The sequence below is a fragment of the Myotis yumanensis genome, unplaced genomic scaffold (assembly GCF_028538775.1).
Source record: "Myotis yumanensis isolate MYYU_CA2020_CCGP unplaced genomic scaffold, mMyoYum1.0.hap1 SCAF_5, whole genome shotgun sequence".
Classification (NCBI taxonomy): domain Eukaryota; kingdom Metazoa; phylum Chordata; class Mammalia; order Chiroptera; family Vespertilionidae; genus Myotis; species Myotis yumanensis.
Genome location: NW_027223756.1, coordinates 76,679,346 through 76,705,750, shown reverse-complemented (window position 1 = coordinate 76,705,750; position 26,405 = coordinate 76,679,346). Strand labels below are relative to the sequence as shown.

The window sequence follows — 26,405 nt, the reverse complement described above, 5'->3', positions numbered from 1 at the left end:
CAAATTCCGGGGTCCTGGTGGAACACAACACATACTAGGGAGCCAGGCAGCCAGGCAAACATCTTTACTTCTGCAGGCGGGTGCACACGCACGTGGTCTGGGAGCACACTCACACTGCTCAGCTTTTTCATCCTTACCAAGGTGACCGTCCCTCGCTCTTGATTGGAGCTCGGGTGCACAGTCTTTCCCGATTGGCTAATTTAAAGGGAGGGGTTGGCCTCTGCCATTTCAAGATGGCGGCCCCCAGGGGCGCTCCAAGTTATGCGGCCAAAATGGGGGCTGTCTGAACCTGGAGCATGCGGCCCACCAGCCGAGAGTTTGACATGCTTGGTTTAAACCAGCGGTTCTCAACCTGTGGAAAACACATATATAAAAACATATTGTTTTTGTGAATAATCACTATGCTTTAATTATGTTCCATTTGTAACAATGAAATTGGGGGTCACCACTGAAAGATCAGACAGAGGCGGAAAACCAGGACTACAGGCTTTATTAGAGGAGAAGGACCTGCCCGGCTGTCTCTAAAGGGGAGAACAGCCGCACGTGCAGGGGTGGGCACCCTTCTGAGGGGCGGAATGGGAAGGGGTGGGGCTTAGTGTACTCGGCGCACACTGATTGGTGGCTTACTGTATGGTCCATATAGGACAAGGGCTTAGCAGGGGTGGGCAAACTTTTTGACTCGAGGGCCACAATGGGTCCTTAAACTGGACCGGAGGGCCGGAACAAAAGCATGGATGGAGTGTTTGTGTGAACTAATATAAATTCAAAGTAAACATCATTACATAAAAGGGTATGGTCTTTTTTTTTTTTTTAGTTTTATTCATTTCAAACAGGCGGATCCGCCCGCGGGCAGTAGTTTGCCCACGGCTGGCTTAGGGTATTTGGCAGGTGTGGATTGGTGGTCCAATGTATAGTCCATATAAGGTACCTGGTTAGTCACTCAGGTATTTCCTGGCTGCAGGTTATGTCGTACTCCGCCCACCAGTTGGGGGAAGGAAGGATCTATCAACCACAACATGAGGAACTGTATTAAAGGGTATTTAACTGTATTAAACTGCATTAGGAAGGTTGAGAACCACTGGTTTAAACTGTTCTTTGACAGAAAAGATTACTTGTTTATTCTCACATCTTGAACAACATCAGTTTGGACTGCACAGGTCCATGTATTCATGGATTTTTTTTTCAATAAATACACTTATAGCCTTCACGGATTTCACATCGGCAAATTCAGTCAACTGCAGATAGAAACCAGTATTTCCACATTCCCAACTCCAGATTTTTTTACTTTCTTCTGGCCAGCTTGCCCAAACTGTGGGGACAAAAAAATAATAATATTTCTCCTCTCACCCTGTAAGCTCTTCCAGCTGTTATAGTAGTCAAATTAATAGGGACAGATTAACAGGAGAAAATCAAATTTCAATACATGCACGTGGGGAATTCACATAAGCAAGAAAATTCCAAAGACAGCGAGGCAGCATTGGGTATGTGACATTTTGGACAGAGGAGAAAAGGGGGGGATAGGGTCTTAGATTTTAGAAGTAATTGAGGAAGAGCAGAACACATGGTAGATAAATTCTTATAAACAACCCAGAAACAATGGGACAGGGGGTAGCAAACAGGTCCCCATCTGACACCTTCCCACCCACCACACTCAATGCAAATTAGGCTGCTAAGCCAACATCCTAAAATTACCGCCCCCGCCCCCCCCCCCCCCCCCCCCCCCCCCCCCGCGGAGCTGGTCTTTGCCTCTTGAATCTCTGGGGCAGGAAGTGGGAAGGTCAAAGGTTCTTTCTGAGACTTGTTTCTTAATTAGCTTCAAATTAATATCCCAAAAGGCAGCTTCAGGTGGCAAGTTTTGGTCCTCTTCAGTCCCAACCCCGGTTGTTGAATCCACAGATAGAAAGGGCCAGAGGTGGAGCCAAAAGGTCTGGGAAGGAGCCCTGGCCAGCCTGTCTGAATGGTGAGAGCGTGAGGGTCCCGGGTTCGAGTCCCTTAAGGGCAGGGCGGGTGGGGGGGATGAAGGTATAAGGATCCGTGGTGCAGGGTCTGCACACCTCACCCCCACCCGCCTGGGTCAAGGGAAAATATCTGTGTAGAGGGCTGGGCACTCCCACGGTTTCAGCCTCAGGGGTGGGGTCCTGGAAGGCCAAGGATGAGGAGGGGCACGGACAAGGGGAGACCATCGTGTTCTAAGTCGTTCACCGTTTAACATCATCACAGGGAGAGGCAGGGGCCCTTTGGATCGACTGCACAGAGCGCCGGCCAGGAGCCCTCCTTCCCAGGTACCGGACTAAGCAAGCAGGTGATTTGCAACATTCGCGGCCCCCTTTTGTGGGTGTGCGCGGGGGTGGGGGGCGGTGAACGTGAATGTTTCAGCAGAGGATCTTCAGGTATAAGAAGGGGCTGCAAGGTTCTGGAAAGTTCCCTCGGTCCGCTGAGGCTACGGGCGCCCCGAGGCGGGTTTACAAACTGCCTTGGGCCAAAGTCCCTCACAAACGGAGGCGGAGAAGTGGCCGGGAAAGATGGAGGCCGCCCGCCCGCCAGTCAGCCTCGTGCGCTCCTGCCCACCCGCGCCCGTCACTCTCTCTGCGCCCGCCAGTCCCGCGCCCACCTGTCAGTCAGCCAGCCTGGCGCGGGGCCCGGCGGAAGGGGCGGGGCGAAGGCGCGGCCGCACACGATTCATTGGTCCGCTGGCGGGGAAACTCAGCGGCGCCGCGCGGCCGGCTCCGCCCCCGACCCGGGGGAACGGCGGCGGCGGTGGCACGGTCTGCGGAGTGGTGAGCGCAGGCGTGGGCCGCGGCCGCCGCGGCGGCTGGGGCGGCGCGGGTGCGACCGCCGTTGGGCCGCCGCGGCCTTCTAGCTCTCCACGCCGGGCTGGGAGACGCCGCGCTCGCGAGGCCAGGGGTCCGGTGAGCCCCCGGCGGGCTGTACCTTTCGGGTCGGCAGGGACCGGGGATTGAGGCGGCCGTGCCTGGTGGGGGAGGAGCGAACCCCGAAAGAGGCCTCTTGGGGCGTTGACCCCGCGCTGCCGCGGGAATCCCCTCCCCCTGCTGCGTGAGCCTCTGTTCACGACTACCCTCTGCTGCCCGACCCTCCCCTTCTGCAGCCGGAGCTCCCCTGCTGCCCGAACCCCTCTGCTGCGTGAGCCCCTCTCTGCTGACCGACACCCCCCACTCCGCTGCCTGCAACCCTTCCGTTGCTGCCCCCCAAGCCCCTTCCTCTGTCGCCTGTACCCCTCCTCTGCTGCTCGAACCCGCTCCTTTACTGCCTGAATTCCTTCTGCTGATCAAAACGCTTTTCTGCTGCCTTAAGCTCAGTCTCTGCCTGAACCCCCACCCTTGCTGACTGGCCGCCCGTCGCTGCTGTGGTGAACCCCCCTTTGCACAGACGATGCCCCCTCTTCCCCTTTCCGTTTGTGCTGACAGCCCAACCAGCGTTCCCATTGATGGAAAGAGCGTCTGCAGCTGTCCCATCCTTCAGGGACATGGCGGCTGAAAGAGCAGGCCTTTCCCTCCGATTTTATTTTATTTATTTTTTTGCTCTGCAGTCAACTGTTAGCGCCCCAAATGGGGGAGGGTTATGGATTTTGTTTCTTTAAAATGCTTCCCCTGCTGCAGTCCCGAGGCAGCATTCAACATAGAGATGTTTTTCTTTAGGAGCCCTTAAAAAACAATCTAGACACAGCCTTTGGGGAGGGAATTTGGCTTTTTTATTTGTGAAAACAAACAACAGGTGCCTTCCTGAGTGCCAGGGCCAGTCATCTCTTTTTGGTATCAAGTATCTCTGTGCAGGGTTACACGTGAGGATAAGCCCCTATAAAGTGGGCCCCAAGGGTTGTGTCTGTGTAAAAACCACCAGCAAACCACGTTAGAAACCACCCTGAAAATTTTGTTGCAGGGCCCTTTGCACCAGACCTGCAAGCACTTTGTGTCAAATCTTTACTTACCACTTGCCACATGAGTCCCAAATCATGACGGACGCCAAGTATGTCCTCTGCAGATGGAAAGAGCGATTATGGCCTGCAAAGGTGACAGCATTATTTTCTGATTTCAGGGATAGAAATGACTTTTGGGTGACAAGCAAAATATTTATCAAGAGAGATTTAGGAGTTGCTTCAGTGGAGTAATTGAGCCCGAACAGTTGGCTGCTGTTTCTGTTGGCACCAAATCTCATTCCCCATTTAATGGGGTTTTGGTGGAGTGCTTACAAGGTTAAACTGCTGGAAATGTGTGCTGTTTTTTCACACTGAAAAAAAATTAACAGCTCTAAAAGGCATGTATGGCAGTAACTCAAGGAGATTTCTGGCAGGGAGTCCTGTGGTAGTAAATAATGGGAGGATCTGGGGAGACCTTCCAGCCCAGCCGTAGGAAGAGAGGCAAACCTGAAGGTAGAAACCCATCCTTGTCAGGGTCTGCCACGGACCTCTTGTGCCTGTTTTCCCACCTGCAAAATAAGGAAGATTAGAATATCTTTGAAGTTCTATGCTTTTATACTTTAAGAATTAATTATCTGCTACAACATAAACTGATGAACAAAAATAGGTCCAGAGACAAAGAAACACTGAACAGACCCGTCTAACCTCAGAGAGAAGGCAGGGGAGGGGGCAGGGGGTAAGAGATCAACCAAAGGACTTGTATGCATGCATATTAGCATAACTAATGGAAGGACACTGGGGCGGTGGGGGTCAATCGGAAAAAGGACACGTACGTAATACTTGAATCAATAAAAAAAATCCATAATAGAAACAAAAAAATGGATATGTAACACTATGTTAGAAGTGCATACATGTTATGGAAAAAGAAAAATAGAACGAGTAAGGGGATTGTGGTGATTGTTTTAGTAAATGGGAGAACGGGGAAAGTGGGGTTATCAAGGAGAGATTCGAACAAACACTTAAAAAGTGGAGTTAGCCAAGCCAATAAGTGGGAAAGGTTTCCAGCAGAAGAAGCAGCTATTAAGATCCTAGTGCAGGAATGGGTCTATTATGTTAATAAAACAGGAAGGAAATCAGTATGGTTGGGGTTGTGTCAGCAAAAGGAAAAGTATAGTAAAAAGTTAAATGTGCAAAAAAAAAATTATCTGCTACATTTGTACCTGTTGTCACTGCTTCTTACTATGTGTCAATTGTTTGTTGTGTCTTAATAAGGATTTTTTTTTTTTAAACATAGGTTTTGACCAGAACTGAGATGTCAACAACTAAGAAAAAAAAAAGATTTTTTCTAAATGTTCAAATACTCTCCTTAGACAAAAAGTTAAGTGTTACAGTTTTTTTAAGACTTTTATTTCCTTACTAGGGCCCAGTGCACGAATTCGTGCACCTTGAAAGAAACTGTGGGCTGCGAGGCTGCAGTGGGCACAGGGGTGTCCCCGCCTGGCCCCTCCTGCTGCGGTCCCTGGTCCCCTGTCTGCTGGCAGCCCTGCTTCCACTGCTGCCACTCCCACGCGCTGACAGCACCAGCCACACTTGCACCCATTGACAGCATAGAGCGATTGGGCTGACACCGTCAGTGGGTACAAGCAGTGGCTGCTTCCCTGATCGCCCCTCAGGAGTAGGGGGAGGTAGAGAAGCCCTCAGGGGTGATCGGGACCAGCAGCCACAGCTTGCACCTGCTGATGGCACCGAGTGATCAAGACCGGTGCCAGGCACCAGCAGTGGGTGCGAGCGGGGCTGGCACCGGGAGCAGGTACGAATGCTGGGAGCAGGTGAGAGTGCCATGGCATGCGGGAGCAAAGAATTTTCAGTAACCACCAGAGGCTTGCCCCAATGACAGCTACGGGTGCCCCACCTTGGTCTGGCGCCCCCACTCACCTGCTCCACCATCCCAGCGCGGCCAACACCCGCCATGTTCTGCACACGCCCCCGGTGGTCAGCGCACCTCATAGCGACTGGTTGTTTGGTGTTTGGTTCCGCTGTTTGGTCTATTTCCATATTAGCCTTTTATTATATAGGATAGGATGGGATTTCTGATTACCATGCCCCCACCAAAAAAGTGAAGTGCATGCCTAAAGGCTTATTATATTAACTCTTCAGTTATTGTAACTAATTAGTGCTCATCATAATCTTAAGAAAGTAGCTGATTTTAATTTTATGTCAGTTTGGAAATTGAAGATCTACATGAGGCGTGTGATCTCCAGGGAGACCAGTACAAAAATTGAATAAATATAAAATTACACTAGGGTATACTCTCATCATTGGTGTTGAAATAGGGGTATTTCCTGCCCACTGATTTATTTGTGTCTTCTCCCTCCACCCCCCCACCCCCATTTGTGTAATAGACCTATCAGTTTTGAAATATTTGATTTTGAGTCAGTCCCTCTAATAAACTATTGTTTAGAACTCAGAAGGCACACCCATGATTCTGGCAGCACATTACTGTTCTCTTGATTACCTGGAATGGAAGGACATAAGATTATCTAGAAAGAAGATAAAAATACTCAGATCGAGTAGGACTGGCATCGTGTGTCTGGTGGAAGAATTCCCAATTCTAAATAGAGAATTAAAATAAAACCCAGTGGGCTCCCTTTGCAGCTCCCCACCCCTCTTTTCTTCAGAGCCTCTAAGCTTGTTTAGTCCCCAGCTCACACTTTCCCTGCAGCTGGGGAGGTAATTGAATACTGGAATTTGAAAAGAAAGCACATCCTTTTAAACTAAAACACACCTGCTGAGCTGTAAACATCTATTAGTGACATTATCTGTACTCTGAAAATCTAACTGAAGGAGTTATTTGTGCAGTTGAAAGTAGGATGTGCTTTATTAAAGTCACAATTTGAATTCATTTTTACTCTTAAATCCAGCCAACCTTTTCTGTCTTTTTAAAAGGGGAAACAACCCCACATGAATTATTCACTAGGGTCCTTGCTGACTCAAACCTCAGGCACATGGATTCCTAGTTGGCTGTAACTTAGTTTAAGTGGAAAGTTGAGAAGGAAGAAAACAAGCCTAATTCTTTTGTAATCTGAAGAAAACATGTTTGAAACTCTCCATGGCCTTGGTGGGTAGCAGGTAGTATATAACAGTCATTTCTTTCCCTGCAGGGTGAGAGTGAAAAGCACAGAAGCCAAGATTCTGAGGAAGTCCCACATCGAGGACATCGCTGCCTTACTGGGTAAGGAACTGTGAGGCCTTAACAAAGAACACGTAGACACTCACCAGTTAGTCTTGTCATCCAGAATTCCTTACCATGGTGTTTATAAAATAGGGTCTGTGTTCCTGTGCCTTTGGAAAAGCAGCTGTTTATTTTTCAAAGCAGGTTTCACCCTTGCACACCCTGGGCATGTCAACCATCACCTCTCAGTTGCCACCATCTGTTTGCTCAGGTTGTGTTGGAGGCCAGTTGTTGGTGGGTGCTTTTATATGAAACACAGGAAGTCCTGTGTTGATGGAGGTTATACCCGCTGAGCTGGGAGATTGCATTTGTCACTAGTTCCCATGAATAGCATCAGGTCTGTGTGTTGGAATGAATAAATGACGCTGTTTCAGCAGAGAGGCCAGGCTGAACTCAATGCCCGGAGTGCTCTTTCCTGCCTTTGAGATTCCCTTGCAGAAAAGTATGGAAAATTGACCTGCCAACAAGGAGTCCTTTCAGTCGGCTATTTCCCACCCTACCCTCCACCCGAGAATGCATTCCTCCCAAGTTCTCTTTTTAATATATTTTTGTTGATTACAGAGAGGAAGGGAGAGAGCGAGATAGAAACATCAGTGATGGGAAAGAATCATTGATCGGCTGCCTCCTGCATGCCCCCCCCACTGGCAGTCGTGCCTGTGCTCTGACCAGGAATAGAACCGTGACCTCCAGGAATAGAACCGTTCATAGGTCGACACTCAACCCCTGAGCCACACTGGCTGGGCCCTCCCAATTTTTTATTTCCTTGGAGTGGGTTCTCATTGGCCTTGATTGAATTGGAAGTTGTCAGACTACAAGAGGATTTGTGAAACATTTGAATATGTTTTGCTGGCAAGATTATTTTGTAATCTGGAGGAATTTATTTTTGTCACTCAATCAAGTTAGGGTTATTCAGTTTGTTCTTTTAAAAAACTGAGCCCTGCCCTAACTGGTTTGGCTCATTGGATAGAGCATCGGCCTGCGGACTGGAAGGTCCCAGGTTCGATTCCAGTCAAGGGCATGTATCTTGGTTGCGGGCAGATCCCCAATAGGAGGTGTGCAGGAGGCAGCTGATCAATGTTTCTCTCCCATAGATGTTTCTGACTCTCTATTCCTCTCTGTAAAAAATCAATAAAATGTATTTTAAAAAATAAATAAAATAAAAATAAAAAACTGAGCCCTGCAGCCCTGAATGCAGACCACAGCCAGTTATGGTTTTGCAGCTCTGTCCCCCTTTGGGGAAGACAGAGAGGAGAAGTGTCAGTTCTCCCTTTCGGTGGAAAACTAGCTATAGAATGAGACCGAGCCTGTAAAGTGATGCTCTGATGGCAGTGCCCTGGCACCTGGACGTCACCAGGCTTTGTTTATTTACCATCCTTCAGCCTCACAGAACAAGGTTTCAGCCAAACCTGTGGAGGAGTTGACCTACAGACGGTCACTTAGAGTGGCTCTGGATATTTTGAATGAAAAAACCCATTCTCATCAAGAAAACTCTTCAAGGGAAGAAAGAACTGCTGTGTCTGCAGGAGAGAAGCACATGGAACTGGCATCCGCACTCTGTGATCCCAACCCTTCATCTCTTCTCCATGAGGGGGTGTTGGGCAGTTCCGGATCTGAGAGGAGGCTACGCGGACACCAGAAGCTGTCGGGCTCGTCCACTAGTGAAAATGAGATCAAGTGCCAAATGGACAACAAGAAGGGGGTTGGGGAAAGTGAAAGCCCACTTACCCAGGTGGTCTCAGCTGGAGGTGGCTCTCGGGACCGGAGTGGGTCAGGAATACACCTCAAAAATGGGACGACCCTGAGTCAAAGGGGAAGGAATTTGGCACAGGAGCCCAGCAGGTGTCAGAATGGCTTTTCACTTTCAGTGGGAGATCAGAAAAGAGAGGGTGAGGAAAAGACGGACAGCCCTGCAGTCCTGAGCTCACCTGCAGCTATGGAGCAGGGTCTGTGTGCCAAAGGTCGCCACTCAGTTTCGCCAACAGGCAGCCCCACTGTGCACCCAGCCTACCCGGATGTTCACGGCCCACCCGGTAAGCAGCTGTGCTCTGGTGGCAGCCAGAGGTCAGGGCTAAGGGGATGCATAACTCTGGGAAGTACCAGTAGACTTGGCTCTTCCATCTTCCTCACTCCCTCCGATAACACAAGTCTTCCTATCCTGGAGGAAGGTAGGTCTGTTCCGGTGCTGGGACAGGGTGGGGTTCTGATCTTCCCTCAGCCAGATCCAGAGCCAGGCCCCATGTATTTTTAACCGGATCTTAATAAGATCAGTACCAGAATAGATCCAGAACAAAGATTTCCCAGTTCCTTTTTTGTCTGACTCTTGAACTGGGCTTTAATGACTCCACTTGTCCCCATATTTGTGTTGTTGTTTTTGTTTTGAAGGGGAGGGAGGAGTTGGAGTGGGTCTGGGGCAGTGTGCCTGCAGACCTGTTGTGGGCTGCACTGTATTTGTGAGAATGCTCCCTTCCAGGATTGACTCCTTTTTTCTTAAACGGTTGCAGAAGTGAGAACACAGGAATCTCTAAGACAGTGGTTCTCAACTTTCCTAATGCCGTGACCCTTTAATACAGTTCCTCATGTTGTGGTGACCCCCAACCATAAAATTATTTTCGTTACTGTTATGAATCATAATGTAAATATCTGATATGCAGGATGTATTTTCATTGTTACAAATTGAATGTAATTATATATGTGTTTTCCGATGGTCTTAGGCGACCCCTGTGAAAGGGTTGTTCGACCCCCAAAGGGGTTGCGACCCGCAGGTTGAGAATCGCTGCTCTAAGTGATGAACTCACTATAGAGGTTCCTGACTTCCCGTGTAGACACATTTCTATGCAGCTGCAGTCAGGCTCTATGATTTTTTCCATTTTCACATTGTAACATCCCACTTATTTTTGAAACGCTAATTGAGAACTCTTCATTTCTGCTTGCTGGGGTGTCTCGAGTTCTCACTACCCACCTACTGCCCAGGGTTCTCCCCTGAGTTTAAACTTCCTTCATGAGGCCCATACCCTGGCATATTTGCAGGCTGCAGGGAACTGTTTGCACCTCCCTGTGTTGTGACTGCAGCCCTGCCTTGTCTCCCAGTTGTGTCACTGTCCCTGCATATCCACTGAGTGCTTCGCACCTGAAAGGGATCCTGCCCAGAATCCAGTCAATCTCTTGTGACTTCGTTGTTTTTTTGCCTTCCAGCCTCGACATCCCCTCTCTGTCTCAGCCTCTGTCTCATATATTTGTCTTTTAAATGCCCTCTAATGGAAATGTGCCCCACTCGAATCGGGCACTGTGGAAGTCTGTGTAACATGGATCTGTTTTCACTTATGGTCACAGATCACAAAGTGTTTCTTGGGGGATGAGTCATTCACCATGAAAGCCTAATCTGACATTTTTGGCAGACCATCAGTCTTCTGAAGAGTCAATGGAGTTTGATCCTGTTAATTCCATCCTGGAGGAGGATGAGGAGGAGGAGGAGCCCCCAAGAATCCTTTTATATCACGGTAAGGCTTGAGAATGACCCAGGGGTGTGGGGAACACTCTCGGATGTCTCAATCCTCTGGAAGGAAATATGTGTTCCTGGACACTGACACCTTTGCCTGAAGGTCTATTGCTCTTTCATTTTTCTCCTACTGAGCCAAGACCTTGGAAAGTGCCTAATTTTTGGTTCCCTGCCTTAAGCTTAACCACACAAAGGAAGGAGGGACTCTTTGTCAGCACAGGGCTTTCTTTCCATGTCCCTCGTTGGAACAGGACAATCAAACAGGTGGGCTCCCCAGCCACCGTTGGAGTGTGGCTTGGCCCCCCTTATAGGCCTTTGGAGATGGTGCCTGTGTGTCTTTTAGAGGCAGGAGTTCCCTCCCTCCCACACATGTTGCCTGCTCTGAACAGACCACCCTGGACAGATAAGAGCTGGGGACCCAGAATGTACACCAACACCACCAGGTCCTTTAGTTTTCTGAAATAATGGATTGAGAACCAGTTCCCTTGTTAGACTTGCCCATTACCCTCTCAGGTTAACAGAATCTAGTGTTTTTGTCTTTTTTTTTTTTTAACCTTTTGATTTTGAAAGAATTGTAGATTTACAGGATGTTGCAGAACTAGCACAGGAAAGGATGGAGACCTCTCCCCTAGCCTTCCAATGGCAACAGCTTGCAGGATAAGGAAGCCACGTGGGTACAGCCCCAGGGTGTCCCATGTCTCCCATGTCGCCTACATACCCTTGTCACGCAGTCTTTTCTCAACTGCGACCCTTCAGTCTGTAGGCCAATGCTCTAACCACTGAGCACTGGCCAGGGCATAATTCGGACATTTTTTACATTTCCACATGGTGTTCTGATTATTCTCAGTGGAAACTAGTTACTATTTACTAGGAGTGATGGGTGATCACATACTGAGCCTTCGCTACCGTCAGTGTCTAGATTGTCCCACAGCTCTGGGGCCACAGTGTCTGTGGCACATGCTTCTGGGAAATAACTCCGTAGCATCAGCTCCTGGAGCAGGGCTTCCTGGGCCATAGAAGGTACACTGCCTTCTTCCAGAGGAGCATGTCCATCCCCACAGCCACCAGCAGGGGGTCAGGTTGCCTTGGCCCCCAAACTTGGGTATTTGCTTTTTCTCCTGGTTTCTGCTTCCATTTGGTGTGGGTATTCCCTGTCACCATGATCGTCTGTCTGGATGTTTACTGTTGGTCTCTTAGTTGGCCGTCTGCACCTGGACCCATTGTCCTCTGAGAAAGGGAGGCTTCTCAGGGGAAAACAGCCCCTCACAGACCTGTGGAAGGCAGTTTCCCAGTTTGCCTCTGTCCTCCCTCAGTCTCGCTTCTCACTCTGTAAACTTTTAACTGTTTGATAGTTGGACAGCACACCTCCCTTCTCCCACAGTAGTGTCAGACAAAGGATCTTGGCTCTTTGTCAAATACCAGCCTTCTCCAAGGTTTTGTTACCCAATTTTTTAAACATTTAAATTATTAACTCATTTGGGAGTTTTTGGTGGAAAATAGTTTAATTTTGTTCAGAAATAACTTTATAGTTCTCTGATGGTTATTTAAATAATTCTCCTTCTTTTCCCTTAAAGTCTCCAGTTCCTCAGACAGATGAGCTTCTCAGAAACTGAGTTTTCACGTTGGGTCTTCATTGCGTGCTATTGGCTCCTTTCTGTTTTCTATCGACACTTTTTTAAAAAGTTTATTTTGGAGTAATTTGAGATTTACAGAGATGTTAACATGGTACAGAGTCCCTGCTACCAGCTTCCCCTGTTTCACAAACACTGTGTGACTATGGCATGTTGTCACCATTTGGAAACTAACATGGTGCCTCACTCTTAACTGCTCGGTGTGCTTGACCAAAATCGAACCCGTGACTCTTCAGTTCTCGGGCTGACAGTCTGTCCACTGAGACAAACCAGCTAGGGCAGTCCTTGAGATCTTTTAAGTGAGCTGTGGTAACATCATATTTAAACATTATCACAGTAACTGTTTTCTCAAGCTCATGCATTTACTGCTTGCCATGGATCTGACTTATCTGTTCTGTCTTTTTGTTTTTCTTTCTTTTTAATTCTAGAACCAAGTTCGTTTGAAGTAGGAATGCTGGTCTGGCTTAAATACCAAAAGTACCCCTTCTGGCCCGCAGTGGTAAGAACAACTCTATCTCCTAAGTGCAGTTACTTGGCCCCCTCAATGTTGAACCTGGCAAATGTTTTCACATTATTTCTAGGAAAAGTGTTGGGCTTAGAGGCAGGATTTCTGAAAACACGTGTACCTGAATAAAGGGAGTGTAGTCATGGTGTCACCACTCATAACGTTTACCAGTCAGATTTTTACCACCAGGCTCAGAAAACCTGCTTGAAAAAAATATCCACCATTTGTTCATTTTAAGTGTGCATTTCAGAGTTTCTCCTCTGTAGGAGCTTTTTAATCTTTTAGATTTTGGGGTAGGAAGCCATTGTGCATATGAAAAAAGGCATTTGAGGTCCTGGCCAAGTAGCTCATTTGGTTAGAGCATCAACCTGATAATGCCAAGGTTGCAGGTTCAGTCCCCGATCAGGGCACATGTAAGTATCAACCAATAATACATAAATAGTGGAACAACAAATCAATGTTTTGTGGGGTTTTTTCTTCTCTCTTTTCCTCCTTCCTCTCTGTCTAAAATAAATCAAATCAGTAAATAATAAATAAATAAAAACAGGCATTTGAGATCCTGCCCAGTGCCCCACTGTGGTGAATAAGCTCAAATGTAGCCAAGTTTGAGGATTTGCTTTTAAGCTGGATGTTGCAAACAATCAGTTTATTGTTTAGGCAAAGGCACTGTCTTGGCTACTCTTTATCTTTCTTCAGCTGAGACAGGATCTGCATAATTCTAGCCAGAGTTCTTTAATTTTTAGTGAGAGACAATAGCCTTTAAGTTGGAAAGGTGTTAGTCGTAGTCAGGAGCAGCTGTGTTGTCTGGATGAGTCTGTCCTGCAGTCAGCCGGGCCTCCTTGCACAGGGCAGCAGCATGGCTTCAGGAAGGGCAGACCCTGCAGTGTTTATGGATAGAATTTGTAGCTAGAACACACATCTGGTGAGTGGGCGTTTCAGAAAGCCCCTGGCACAATTGTGGTAGCCTTTATCGGGGCCCCCTCCTCCCTCTAGTACCCCCTTCCCAAGAGATGCCACAACCTGCTTACAGTAGGCACCCTTTTCTCTGCCCTTTCAGCCCTTTCCTCATTTCCACCAGTTCCTTGGGGGCCCTTCTGGTTAACGGGTCACCAACATGACATTCTTGGGGCATCGGTGTCCACACCCACCCTTGTCAGTGAGGCAATACAGAAAGGGGCTCCTTGGCCCTTTTGTCCAAGCACATGGGTTTGGGTCAGGCCCTGCCTCTATCTCGTGCCCTTGGCTGGTCCTGAACTAGCCCTGCTTGGCCACAGGTCAGTCAGCCATGGCAATTACATAGAGGTGACTGCTAACAGCAGAAGTATTTGCTTTTATTTAAAATTTTAAGAAAACCCTGCCTGATTCTGCTCAGCTGTCAAACCCCTTAGAGCAGCGGTTCTCAACCTGTGGGTCGCGACCCTTTTGGCGGTCGGACGACCCTTTCACAGGGGTCGCCTAAGACCATCCTGCATATCAGATATTTACATTATGATTCGTAACAGTAGCAACATCACAGTTATGAAGTAGCAACGAAAATAATTTTATGGTTAGGTCACAACATGAAGAACTGTATTTAAAGGGCCAGAAGGTTGAGAACCACTGCCTTAGAGCCATGCATGCAGCAAAACTTGGGCAATTCCTAAGCATGTTACCATGTGGACTTCACTTCAGTCCCCCAGCCAGTGGCATTCCATGTCACAGGTGTCAGTTGGTTACCTCTTGCTCAATGAGACGGTGTCAAAAAAGGATTTAAAACCTATGGCTTTTCCTGGGTTCTTGATGCTTTGTTTTCTTGGCTTTGCCCATAGGTCAAGAACGTGAAGCGGAGAGAAAAGAAAGCGAGTGTGCTTTTCATTGAAGGACACATGGACCCGAAAGGGCGAGGGTGAGCCCATCATCCCTGGCTCTTTACGGATGCTTCCCGGAATAGGAGCTGGGGAGCAGGCATCTGGGGCCTGCCAGGTCACACAGCTCAGTTTTCCAACCTTTATTTGCGGGCTTTGAAAGGCCACCCAGCCAGACATGCACCAGACCCCCATTTCCCAGAAACTAGCAAAGGTGGCTCCCTCCATGCAGGTTGTGAACAGGGACCCTGCCTCAGTCTGAGTTTTGTCATGTGGATAGTTTTCGGTCTTTCTCAACTCACCCTTCATCCTGGGATGAGAATACACACAATGTGTCACTCTGCTCCCAGCGAGCTCAGCAGGCACCACACCACTCTGCATCGAGGCTACTGTAGAGCTGGTCCTGTCTGATCCTCTGGCACTTCGGTGCTGCCACCCCTCCTTTGGTCACCAGCAGTGTAGAGATTGGGCCCTGGCATCTCTGTCCCCTTAGGGACCCACTCAAGGGTACCTGTCTCTCCAGAGCATGGCTCCAAGGGGCTTCCTTGGGCACCTGGGCACAGCAGTTGCCTTGGGGGACCTGGTCTGGCAGAGGCCCCTCCTAACTGTCAGAGGAAGACAATGTCTGTTCACGTGGTGCCTTACGTCTCTGTTACCTTGCCTCTGCTTTCTGCAGCATCACAGTGCCTCTCAAGAGGCTGAAGCACTTCGACTGTAAAGAGAAGCAGGCGCTTCTGGTAGGTTGCTTGTTATCTGTGCTTCACTAAATAGCTCCCTTATGACTGTGTCCTTTGTGTAGCCTTTGAAACCACTATCATAGGGTGCTACTAGCACCTGCCCTGCCTGCTTTGGCCACTATCCTCGGGTTCCTGCAGGGGCCCTCAACTACCCAGGCGCTTGCCACCTGTCTGTCTTGTGGTTCAGGGGTGGAAACAGGCTGTGGCAGGGGAACTGTTTGTCCCAGGCTAGGGGCTAAGGTGGCAGAGAGGCTGGACATGAGGCCTGTTCCCTCTGGCTCCTTCTGAGGCCGCCCCTTGCGATGAGGCACAGGGCCTCTTGGAGTAAGGACCCTGCCCACCCGGTGCTTGAGCACAGCATGAGTTGGGGTCAGGACACTCCCCAGGCTACCTGCTCTGCTTCCAGTGGCCAAGTCCCCACAATTCTGTGACCAGCTTTGTTACCCATGAGCCATGAGGTGTTGCTCCTTCAAAACCCTGTCCAGTTTTGAAACACTGCTCTTTGTTGTTCCAGCTTTCAAAGACACAAACCAAAACTGGGCAGGGAGGTGAGGCTTCTGCTTGCACCCACTCCGAGGGTTCCCATGCAGTTGCCAGGGTTTCCTGGGTTTCCAGGTTGGGAAGCAGTCTGTGTCTGAGCTGTGTCCTCAAGAGTGCTGGGATCTGGGAAGCCCGCTGCCCACTCCTGTGTTGTTTCCTGAGGCATCAGGCCTCAGGCTGCAGGGACAGGTGGGCGTTTGGAAGATTGGCTCCCATACCAGACTCTTCCCTCCCTTCCCCTGCCCTCATATGCCCATCTCCACAATGTGAGCCTTGCTCCATCTGTTTTGTCTGCTACATCTAACCCACAACCAGTGCTGTGTGCCCGACCCCCATCAGAGTGCTTGTCGGTGGGGCCTGGTTCTAGTCTTATAAGGTTCTCTGCTCCCTGAATGCCAGTCTGTAAGTACAGGGAGCTACTCATGCAGCCTTCCAGGCCACTGACTCCTCTAAGTGCTATGTGCATTCTTAGGGTCCTGGTAGCTTTACCATGGTGGGGAGGAGGAGGGGGTGCCATGGTGCAGAAAGCAGAGTAGGAATCTTGCTTTAGGATCTGTTACAAGAAGATGATGTGTGGGCCTCTTGTGGTCTAGATTCCTGGAGGGCATCTGTGGCCAGCTTCCTGTTCCCCATGTTCCCCTGTGAGATGAGTGTGTAGGGGAGCACGAGGTGGGTCCTCTGAGTAGCAATGAGCAGCACATCCAAGGGGTGTCGCCTGTTCTAAATGTTGATGGATTGGCTCTCACGGTCTCTGCTGGCCCTTGGGTGACTATCACTGCTTTGTGGCATCTGTAGGCCCCTGTGTGTCTCCTTCGCTGGTGCTGCACTGTCTGCCATCCCAGGTGCCAGTTAGTTTGGCCTTCTCCCGCTAGAGCTGCTTGCTGTGCTTGCATCCCTTGCCTGCTTCATGTGGTGACCACAGGAGGGTGGCCAGGCCAAGGCAGCAGTAACGCAGGACATGGGTTTGTCTTGAGTCTGTGGACATTTCCTGGGAACCCGTCCCAGCTCAGGGAGCCTTGCCGGTTATATTGTTCTTGGTTTGGTGGTGGCCAAATGTCACTCCCTTTAGGCTTAGACTGCCCCTCTAAGTGCTGGGCACAAAGACGTCTCTTAAAAGGATTTATTTCTCACTTTAAGGTCCTCTCCCTATGATGGTCATGGCAACTGCAATTCGGGGTGTTTATCCACCTTCTCTTTGAGTCTTCAGGCCTCTGGCCCAGAGACAGGCTCACAAGGCACTATGTTCTAAGCAGCCTGGCCCCAGAGCTGGGCCTTGCCAGGCATTCCCTGCCAGCCTTGGGAGCCTGTCCAGGGGCATCTGCTGGGTCCCCTTCCTAGATAAGGGTACTGAGCCGGCAAGAGGAGTCCCAGCAGACTCCTATTGACACCTGCTATCTCTTGTTGCAGAATGAGGCTAAGGAGGACTTCGACCAGGCTATTGGCTGGTGTGTTTCCCTGATCACTGATTACAGGGTCCGGCTCGGTACGTGGGACCTCCACAGCCTTGGACAAAGGGAGTGGGTGGGGGCAGCAGCATGGGGGCCTCCTCTGCAGACCCTCTGGTGGTCAAGGCTGAGCGCAGCCCATTCCCCATGGTAGTCTGGCCTAGCCCTTGACAGTTGTGTCCCCAGTACAGGTGTACAAGCAGGCACCCAGGAAGAGGTGGTGATGTTGGACATGGACAAAAGATGGGGCCTCCTTTGAACCAGAGCTGGTTTCTGTCCACCCCAAGTTGGGCTGTTGGGAATTGGGAATCTGAATCAGGCTTGTTAGCAGAAACTCCTGGCCTTTTCGTGGCCTCGGGCTCCATGCTGCACCAGCCCTTCCACTAGAAGGGGTCTCATTGGGGCTGATGTGTTGTCGGAGCATCCAGACCCTACAACCTGAAAGGGGTTTCTAGAGCCTGCCTCATGTGCGCCTTCTCCCCTTCTCCCTCCTCTGCAGGCTGTGGTTCCTTCTCTGGCTCTTTCCTGGAATATTATGCAGCGAATATAAGTAAGTCCACCAGCTCCTCTTGAAAAGTGTGCCCTGCTTTTTAGTCTAAAAGTAACAGGTCCCCAAGCCTTCTCCTGGATGGTGGGATCGTTTAGCCTGGTATCCACAGGGCACCCCCAGGTCTCCTCTCCCTCCCTGCCATAGGGGCCTGGACAGCAGGTCCACTTCTAAAACTGCCCTGTCAGTGATAACGCCCAAACGTTAAAATATATGAACAGTACTTTTTGTCTTCCTTCCTTGTCTCTCTGTTTTCATTTAGTGACCGTCACATATACATACTTTCCCATTCCCCCCATCCTTAAAGAGGGAAATAGATGAATTAATGCTTCTTTTGGGGGCTGGAGGGGCTCTGCTCTTTCAAGTTAAACTTGGCTAAAGGGCAGAGTTGAGGGAATGATGAGGGCTTCTGTCAGAGGAAGAACCCTTTAGGAATGTGGCTGCCCCAGTGTCCGCATGGCCTGGGGTCTGCCCCATACTCCCGGGACATAGTAAAGGGATCCCACCTGGCCGGCAGGCCCACAGATGCATGCCTTGCCTTCTCTATAGGCTATCCTGTCCGCAAGTCCATCCAGCAGGATGTCTTGGGGACCCGATTCCCTCGGCTCTGCCATGAAGATCCTGAGATGCCTCTGGCTGGGAGTCCCTGGGGCAGGAGGCAGCCCTGCAGAAAAGTCTTGCCCGATCGATCACGAGCTGCCCGGGACCGGGCCAACCAAAAGCTGGTGGAGTACATCGTGAAGACGAGGGGCGCTGAGAACCACCTGCGGGCCATCTTGAAGAACAGGAAGCCATCCAGGTGGCTGCAGACGTTTCTGAACTCTGGGCAGTATGTGACGTGTGTAGAGACGTACCTGGAAGATGAGGAACAGCTGGACCTGGTGGTGAAATACTTGCAAGGGGTCTACCAGGAAACAGGCAGCAGGATGCTGACGCAGATCAACGGTGACCAAATCCGCTTCATCCTGGACGTCCTTCTGCCTGAAGTGAGTGGCCAGCAAGACATTCTGTGCATGAGGGTGGTGGGGGTCTGTGGTGTGGGCCCAACTATAGACCCAGACCACTTTTGCCCAGGCATGGGCTGTACCAGGCATGGGGCATGGGGCTGTTTGATGCTAGAATGTCACCCTTCCAGAATCTGCCTGGAGGGGATTCATGGAGTCCCAGCCCTCCTGGCCATTCCGTGGGCAGTGGCACAGGGCTAGGGTGTTCTGATCTCATCGCCAGCCCTGGGGGAAGAAGATGCAGGCTTCATCTGCATGTACTGGTAGTGACTGTTCCAGAATTTACTCTGGAAATGGGAGTTTTAACTTTCCTCAGTACTGGGGCTGGGCTGGGCTGGTCAAGGAGCAGACAGAGCTCCTAGGTTACTGTGAAATTCAGAATGGGCACTGCTGGGTGTGTATGCATAGTGTGGACAAGATATTGACAAATGAAAATATGTTGAACTTTACAATTGTTGCAAGTCCCAAATAAATAAATAAATAAATATATATATATATATATATATATATATATATATTTTTTTTTTTTTTTTTTTTAAAGAATATTGTGAACCCTTATGTGCTCATCACCTGGCTGGAATGGTGACCTCAGTCCATATGTGCCTCCAGTCCTTCCCCCAAATTAGTTTTTTTGGGCGGAGGGGAATCCCAAACATGTAAAAAAAAATGGGGATATATATATACATATACATATACACACACACACACACACACACACACATATATAATTTTTTAAATTGAGTTTAGAGAGAGAGAGGAAAGGGGAAAGAGAGAGAAACATCAACTTGCTGTTACAACTATTTATGCATTTATTAGATGATTCTTGTATGTGCCCTAACTGGGGATTGAACCTGCAACCTTGGCACATTGGGATGATGCTCTAACCAACTGAGCTACTTGGCCAGGGCTCAAATGTTTTTTATTTATAAATACTTGCTTGTGTATCTTTAAAATGGGATAATCCTGCTTCCTGGGAACATTTGGGGTTGTCACTCTAAGTGTGATCCTGGCATCAAGGAGGTGGGGCCAAGATACTGCTCAAGAACCCAAGGCAGCCCCACAAAGAATGACCTGGCCCTGATGTCTTTTGATATAACCACAATGCTATTATTTCACCTAAAAAAATTGACAATGATTCCTTGATATCAGGCATCTATTATGTATTCAAATCATCACTATTGTACCTTTTTATTTTTTAACAGTAAACTCAAAATTTTTCTAAAATGCACTTGTTGGTTTGGGTGCTGCCTTTTGTTATTATATGCTTTTAGTGACAGGAACTCTTGTCTTTAGTTTAGAAGATAATGTTACTGATTTAACTCATAAACTTTATTACAGCAGAGATGTCATGGGTTCCATACATATCTTTTAGGCCATAAATGGGGACGTGTCTGGAGGCCAGCATGTGGTCGAACTGGCCCCTTGCTAATTCTTCAGAGCTTGGCGCCGAGAGTGGCCTGACCTGGTGTTAACCTGTTTCCCTCTTGCAGGCCATCATCTGCGCGATTTCTGCAGTGGACAAGGTAGATTACAAGACGGCTGAGGAGAAGTACATCAAAGGACCTTTGCTGAGCTACCGGTAGGCTGCTCAGAGCCTTGCCCCAACCATTTTACAACGTATCTTCCAAGGCTTGTATTTGCACACATGCTAGCAGCTGGGACTGAGGCCCCTCTTCTAGATATGTTGGACTAGATACCCACTTTGGTACATGAGTCACATAAACTTGAAAGTATACATTAGCACTTGGCAGTTGCAATGCCAGACGAACCCGGTGAAGCCAGCAGTGGATGTTCTTGTCCTCTGTCGAGTTTGGGCCATGGGCCCTGGGCCCTATACTGGATACATACTGAGGACCCATGTAGCACCCTATAGGGGCAGCCAGGGTGACCCCCGAATGTGTACTCGGCCTCTCTGCCTAATCTCTGATTGCTGAGGGCCGATACTGTATTTTCAACTCTCCCCTGTGCTGCAGTGGCATGGTGTTTGAGAACAGGAAGCACTCATCCTGATGGGTATTCACCAGTAGAGAAGGCTCTGATCAAGACGTTTCTCTCACATTGGTGTGGTGAGCTGCCCTTGGAGTTCTGGCCCCGGAGCCCCTAATCCCTTCTGGGCATGTTGCCAGGTCTTGCTGGAAACAGGCGTGGCTGCGTGCCAGTGACAAGCTGAAGACTCAACTAGAGTCACAGGCTAGGGGCTCCCTCCAGGGCCTACTGGGCACTGTCACAGGACACTCGGGGAAGACGCTCGGCATCCTTCCCAGGCAGGGCCCCAGCGTGTGCAGGGAGGGTAGGAGGGCTGCCTGCCGGCCTCAGGGGATGACAGGCCTCCTGTGCAGCTGCCCACAGAAGAGTCAATTGGCTCTGCGTGCAGCTCACTTAACAGGACAGGAAGGGCCTTCGGAAATAAATTTGGCATCTCGGTTCCTGGATCTCAGGCCTGGCACGGTCCATATACAGTCAAGATAGTGGTCTTGGGGGAAGCTGGGCAGAGTAGCTATGTTTGGGAGCTCAAACTTCTGCTCCTGTGATCCTGTCTCCATCTCCACACTCTTCTCTCTGCTGGGTTGCCAGCATTTCTTCACAGCCTCTGCCTGCCATGAACATGTCAAATGCCCACTGGAAATGAGGTTCACCGGCTAACATAACTGAATTAGGGTGAAAACACCGGCCCCATTTTATCCCTCAGGGACGTGGTCTAAGGAACACAATTAGTGATTAGCCTCTGTTTCTGTTCTTTCGCCCCAATTTTTAGCCACATGGTCTGTCTGTCATGATATATACCCGTGTCCCTCTTGTTTTATAAGTTAAGAGGTTGTGCACAAAACGGACTTTACTGTGCATCGCTAAGGTGTGTGTGCTGTTTCTGTTGTGCTCATTTTCAGGCTGCCGCGTTTCTTGTTTTGAACTGACGTGTGCACATTTACCTCCAAGGTTCCTGTGTTTACCTGAGCCACCTCTGAATTAATGTGTTTATTTATATCCTGAATGCCGTGGCCAGCCAAGTGATTGTTGACACAGTTTTTCTTAACTGGGAATCACTTAAAAAGGACAATTTGATCCCTAAACGGTTTGGCTCAGAGTGTCAGCCTGCAGACCCAACGTCCCGGGTTCGATTCCGGTCAAGGGCAAATACCTTGGTTGCAGGGTCCTCCCCGGCTCAGGCCCTGGTAGGGGCTTGTGTAGGAGGCAACCAATCAATGTGTTTCTCTCTCATTGATAATTCTCTCTGTCTTTTTCTTCCACTCTCCCTAGGGATCAATGGAAAAATATCCTTGGGCCCTAACTGGTTTGTCTCAGTGGATAGAGCATCGGCCTGCGGACTGAAGGGTCCCAGGTTCAAATCCAGTCAAGGGCATACACCTTGGTTGTGGGCACATCCCCAGTAGGGGGTGTGCAGGAGGCAACTCATCGATGTTTCTCTCTCATCGATGTTTCTAACTCTCTAACCCTCTCCCTTCCTCTCTGTAAAAAAATCAATAAAATATATATTTTTTAAAAATTAAAAGAAAAGGAAAGAAAAATATCCTTGGGTGAGGATTAACACCCCCTCCACCCACTCAAAAAAGGACAATTTGAAATTTCATACTTTTAAAAATTATTTTTTGCCCTGGCTGGGTTGTTTAGTGGTTAGAGTGTTGGCCTTCAGACCCAGGGGTTGTGGGTTTGATTCCCTGTCAAAGGCACATACCATACCTCGGATGCAGGTTCCTCAGCCCTGGTAGGAGTGCCTGTGGCAGGCAACCAATCAATATGTCTCTCTCCCCACTCCTTCCCTCCACTCTCTAGAAATCAGTGGAAAAAATATCCTGGGTGAGGATTAATTATTTTTTAAAATATATTTTATTGATTTCAAGAGGAAAGGAGAAAGAGAGAGAGAGAAACATCATTGATGAGAAAGAATCATTGATTGGCTACCTCCTGCATGCCTCCCACTGGAGATTGAGCCTGCAACCCGGGCATGTGCCCTGACCAGGAATCAAACTTTGACCTCCTGATTCATAGGTTGATGATCAACCACTGAGCCATGCGGGTCGGGCGAGAATTAATTAATTTTTTAAAATTTTTCTTTATATAGTTGTGGTAAAATATCCATAATACAACTTTACCATCTTAAATCATTTAAACCTTTTCTTTTACTATGATTTTAATGTGGAGAGGGGAAAGAGAGAGAAAACAACATCAGTTTATTTTTCCACTCATGTATGTATTCATTAGTTGACTCTTGTATATGCCCTGACCGAGGATTGAACCCACAACCTGGGGGTATCCGGACGAGGCTCTAACCAACTGCACTGTCTGGCCAGGGCCATCGTAACCATTTTTAAGTGGACAATTCAGCAGCATTGGACACATTCACATTGTCGTCCAAACCATCCCCACCATCCTCCAGGACTTTCCAAACTGAAGCTGCCCCCATCATGCATCAACTCCTCTGTTTCATGCTTTTTAAAACACAATTAATTACTAAAATGAAGTTGTCATTTTTTATCTTCTGAAGGGAAAAAGAAATATTTGACAACCAGCTCCTAGAAGAAAGGAACCAGCGATGCTGATGTGGGAAGGCGCCATCGTGTGTCGTGAGAGTTGCCAGAGGTCCCTGGGCTGTTGCACACGGGTTCTGAAGATGGAACTGGAGAGATGTGTACATCAGATCTGTCTATGGGTTTTATTTTCCTGGCTTTTCAGGGAAGATACAGTTCCTGAAAGGTTTTTGAAAGGACAAAACTGACTCATTTTTCATTATTTCATTACTTGCGACTGTACAGAATAGTTTAATATAAGGTACACATTTGTCTTTTTATGTTAAAAAGCATTGTATCCGATATTAAACAGGAGTTGTTGTTTTTTAAAGAGTCTGATATGAATGTATAGCTCCAGAGATAATCATGTGTTTTTCCATTTCCCCCTCCTTTGTGTGGTTTCCTCTTAAGATGGTTCCTGAGTTTGCTGTGCCTCCTTATACATTTTTTAGGAAAACCAGTGTTTGTAAAAGGCGGAAACGTGCTTTAGCATTTGCTGTGTTGCTCATGCAGGACAAGAGACAGACATAAATCTTTCTAGAGCCTCTTTCTGTTCGGACTCATGTCGGGTGAGTCTCCGCTCCAGACGATATCGAGGCTGCCTGTCCCCCGTGGATTTCCATGCATGTCCCAGCGCTGAGCATTGTCACAGCCCAGCCAGCCCTATTGTCTCAGTAACCCACATGGGTAGCTGTGATGAGGCCATGTTTTCACTGCTCCCACATGGACAACTAAGGTCATTGTGTACATGCCCTGTACCCAGCTCTTGGTCTGGGAGCCACAGGATTGGGCTTGTTCCTGCCCGAAGCATGAGACGGGTCCCAGGGCCTCTAGGGCCCTGGCTTGGAATTCTAGCTGGATACAAACCCATACCCATTTTTACTTGGCCAGGCCTTGAACACATACCAGTTAGAGCCCCACACCAATGAGTTATTTATTCTAAGCTGATGCAACACTGTTATAGTAAACATTGGCGATGTTAACATCAAGGTCCTGCCCCTTCATTATTACCCTGGCTTCATTGTCACCCATGATGACACGCCCTCTCTCCTGGTGTCCCCCTTACCCGACGGGGATTACTGCAGGGGTCAGTCTGGAGGAGACTCTCCTGGCATGTATGAGAGTGGGTGCCCTGGTGCCCTGAGATGTTGAACAGGAAGGAGCTACACAATCACTTCTGGTTGGTTAACAGGATGTGCTGGGGAGATGGCATAATATGTTGGGGGCCTCAGAACCCTGCCAGCGATCTTTGTCTCAGTTTATTTTGCTCAAATCTAAGAGCAGGAAATTGTTACATGTGGCTGTAACAGACCTGCTGTCATCCCTCCTGAGTTGGCCAGAGGGGTGACAGTATAGGGCCAGGCTTGGGAGAAGGATTGGTGGCCCAAAGCTACAACCATAGTGGGTGGGGGTCTGCATCTCATGGGGAAGGCTCCTGATGCCTAGTAGCTTGGCCCTGCACAGGTCACTCTGGACCGAGTCTATCCTCACACTGGAGGGCCCCAGCAGCACTGCCAAATGGGCCTGGCTCCCTTCCAAAAGTTTGACGGCATTGACAGTGAACAAATACACGGGCTGTACTTTTTGGATAACAAATGTCCATGAGGCCCCATGGAAACCCCGTGGTCCACATGGGCCTATTCCATTATTGTGAAGCATTTTTAAATGTCTGTTTCTTTGCTCATCTTCACTGTGTTTCAAGGCTGTGCTGTAGACTTGAACCGTTCAGACGGGAAGTAAATGCCATTTTGGAGCTCCGACTGCTTTCCTGGGCTCCGCGTGCGTCTCCCTCAGGTCGTTTTGGAGCTTGTGGGGTCCAGCCCCGGCCCCACCCCCATCTGGGGAGGCTTCTAAGCACATCCTGGCCCCATGTCCCAACAGGTGTTTTCAGTGCTTGCTGTGTTTTTGTGGATTCTGGGTGTTTGTCTGGAGGCAAGGTTGCAGTGGTGGCTAGTGGGGTGGGTGGAGGTCTGTTCTCCCTCTAAATGGGTGGTGGTAGTCGTTCAGGAAGTCACAACCCGCTTACCTGCCAAGTGAGGAATTTCCTAGAAGGCCTGAGAGATGGTCACTGCCCCTGGGGAAGCCAGTGCCACTCAGCTGCTTCTCAAGTATGAAGAAGATGGACTTCACCCAACACAAGGCGGGGCTGCAGCTGGGGCACCCCACCCACCCACACCCTCCTGCACCCACCAGTCTCAATAGCGATGGCATCTCTCCAGTGTTCCAGCAGCTAAGCCTGTATATCTCTTAGAGCAGGCTCTCCCCTTTGTACTGTTGACATGGGGTGGGGGTGGGGGAACGTTCTGGGCACTGGAGGAGGGTTTTTGTTTCTGTTTTTTAAAAATATTTTATTGATTTTTTTACAGAGAGGAACATCGATGAGAGAGAAACATCTATCAGCTGCCTCTTGCACACTCCCTGCTGGGGATGTGCCCACAACCAAGGTACATGCACTTGACCGGAATTGAACCTGGGACCCTTGAGTCCGCCGGCTGACGCTCTATCCACTGAGCCAAACCGATTAGGGTTGGAGGAGGGTTTTGAGCAGCATCCTTGGCCCCTGCCGCTTGCCAGGAGCACCCCCATAAACTGATGGGGATCTTGCTACCTTTCCCTGTCACCATACCTACGGAGGCAGTGACTCCTGCCTGCCTCCTCCACCCTTTCCCCATGGGCTTTAGCTAGTTGCTCTAAGCTGCCAGCACCTCTGCTGAGTTTGGTGCCCCCTTGTCCTCTCCCAGGACCTCCTGAGACACTTTCCTCCAGCCCAGCCCTACACTGAATCTCATCCAGACCCTGGGACCCTGCAACCACACAGATGCCTTCCCTTTGGTCAGTTGACTCCCAGCACCAACCTCTATAGCAGAGCAGTCAACCTCACCCTCAGGGAAGTAGCCATTTTCTACAGAACCACTTCCTGGAAAGGAGATTTCATTGCATGTGTTGGCACCTTTGCAAGTCTGTTACTTCTCTTTAGAAATGATTTTTTTAAAGTAGCATATTCACAGGGTAAGAACTTCAAGCCAC

The 26,405-nt window shown here is 49.1% G+C and overlaps 1 protein-coding gene across 2 annotated transcripts; it reads left to right on the top strand.

Annotated features, from left to right (window-relative positions):
* Positions 1-2,745: 2,745 nt before the first annotated feature.
* On the top strand, positions 2,746-23,915 carry PWWP3A (PWWP domain containing 3A, DNA repair factor). Of its 2 annotated transcripts, XM_070415645.1 has the most exons (14): positions 2,746-2,909; positions 3,898-4,027; positions 5,169-5,251; positions 7,036-7,106; positions 8,486-9,136; positions 10,502-10,603; positions 12,662-12,732; positions 14,547-14,623; positions 15,259-15,319; positions 17,267-17,342; positions 17,804-17,854; positions 18,401-18,837; positions 20,346-20,434; positions 23,357-23,915. In XM_070415645.1, exons 2-14 carry the CDS (start codon positions 3,971-3,973, stop codon positions 23,409-23,411), a joined length of 1,881 nt encoding a protein of 626 aa, XP_070271746.1. In that variant the 5' UTR covers positions 2,746-2,909; positions 3,898-3,970; the 3' UTR covers positions 23,412-23,915. The 2 variants fall into 2 exon arrangements, with proteins under 2 accessions (XP_070271746.1, XP_070271747.1); XM_070415646.1 differs by lacking the exon at positions 2,746-2,909 and having other exon boundaries at positions 3,458-4,027.
* Positions 23,916-26,405: the final 2,490 nt, after the last annotated feature.

Bases quoted from the DNA above. Each gene is read 5' to 3' on its own strand.
- PWWP3A (XM_070415645.1), top strand. From the start codon at position 3,971: ATGACGGACGCCAAGTATGTCCTCTGCAGATGGAAAGAGCGATTATGG. The intron at 5,252-7,035 runs GTTAAGTGTTAC...CTTTCCCTGCAG, and splicing joins ATACTCTCCTTAGACAAAAA to GGTGAGAGTGAAAAGCACAG. The intron at 12,733-14,546 runs GTAAGAACAACT...CTTTGCCCATAG, and splicing joins ACCCCTTCTGGCCCGCAGTG to GTCAAGAACGTGAAGCGGAG.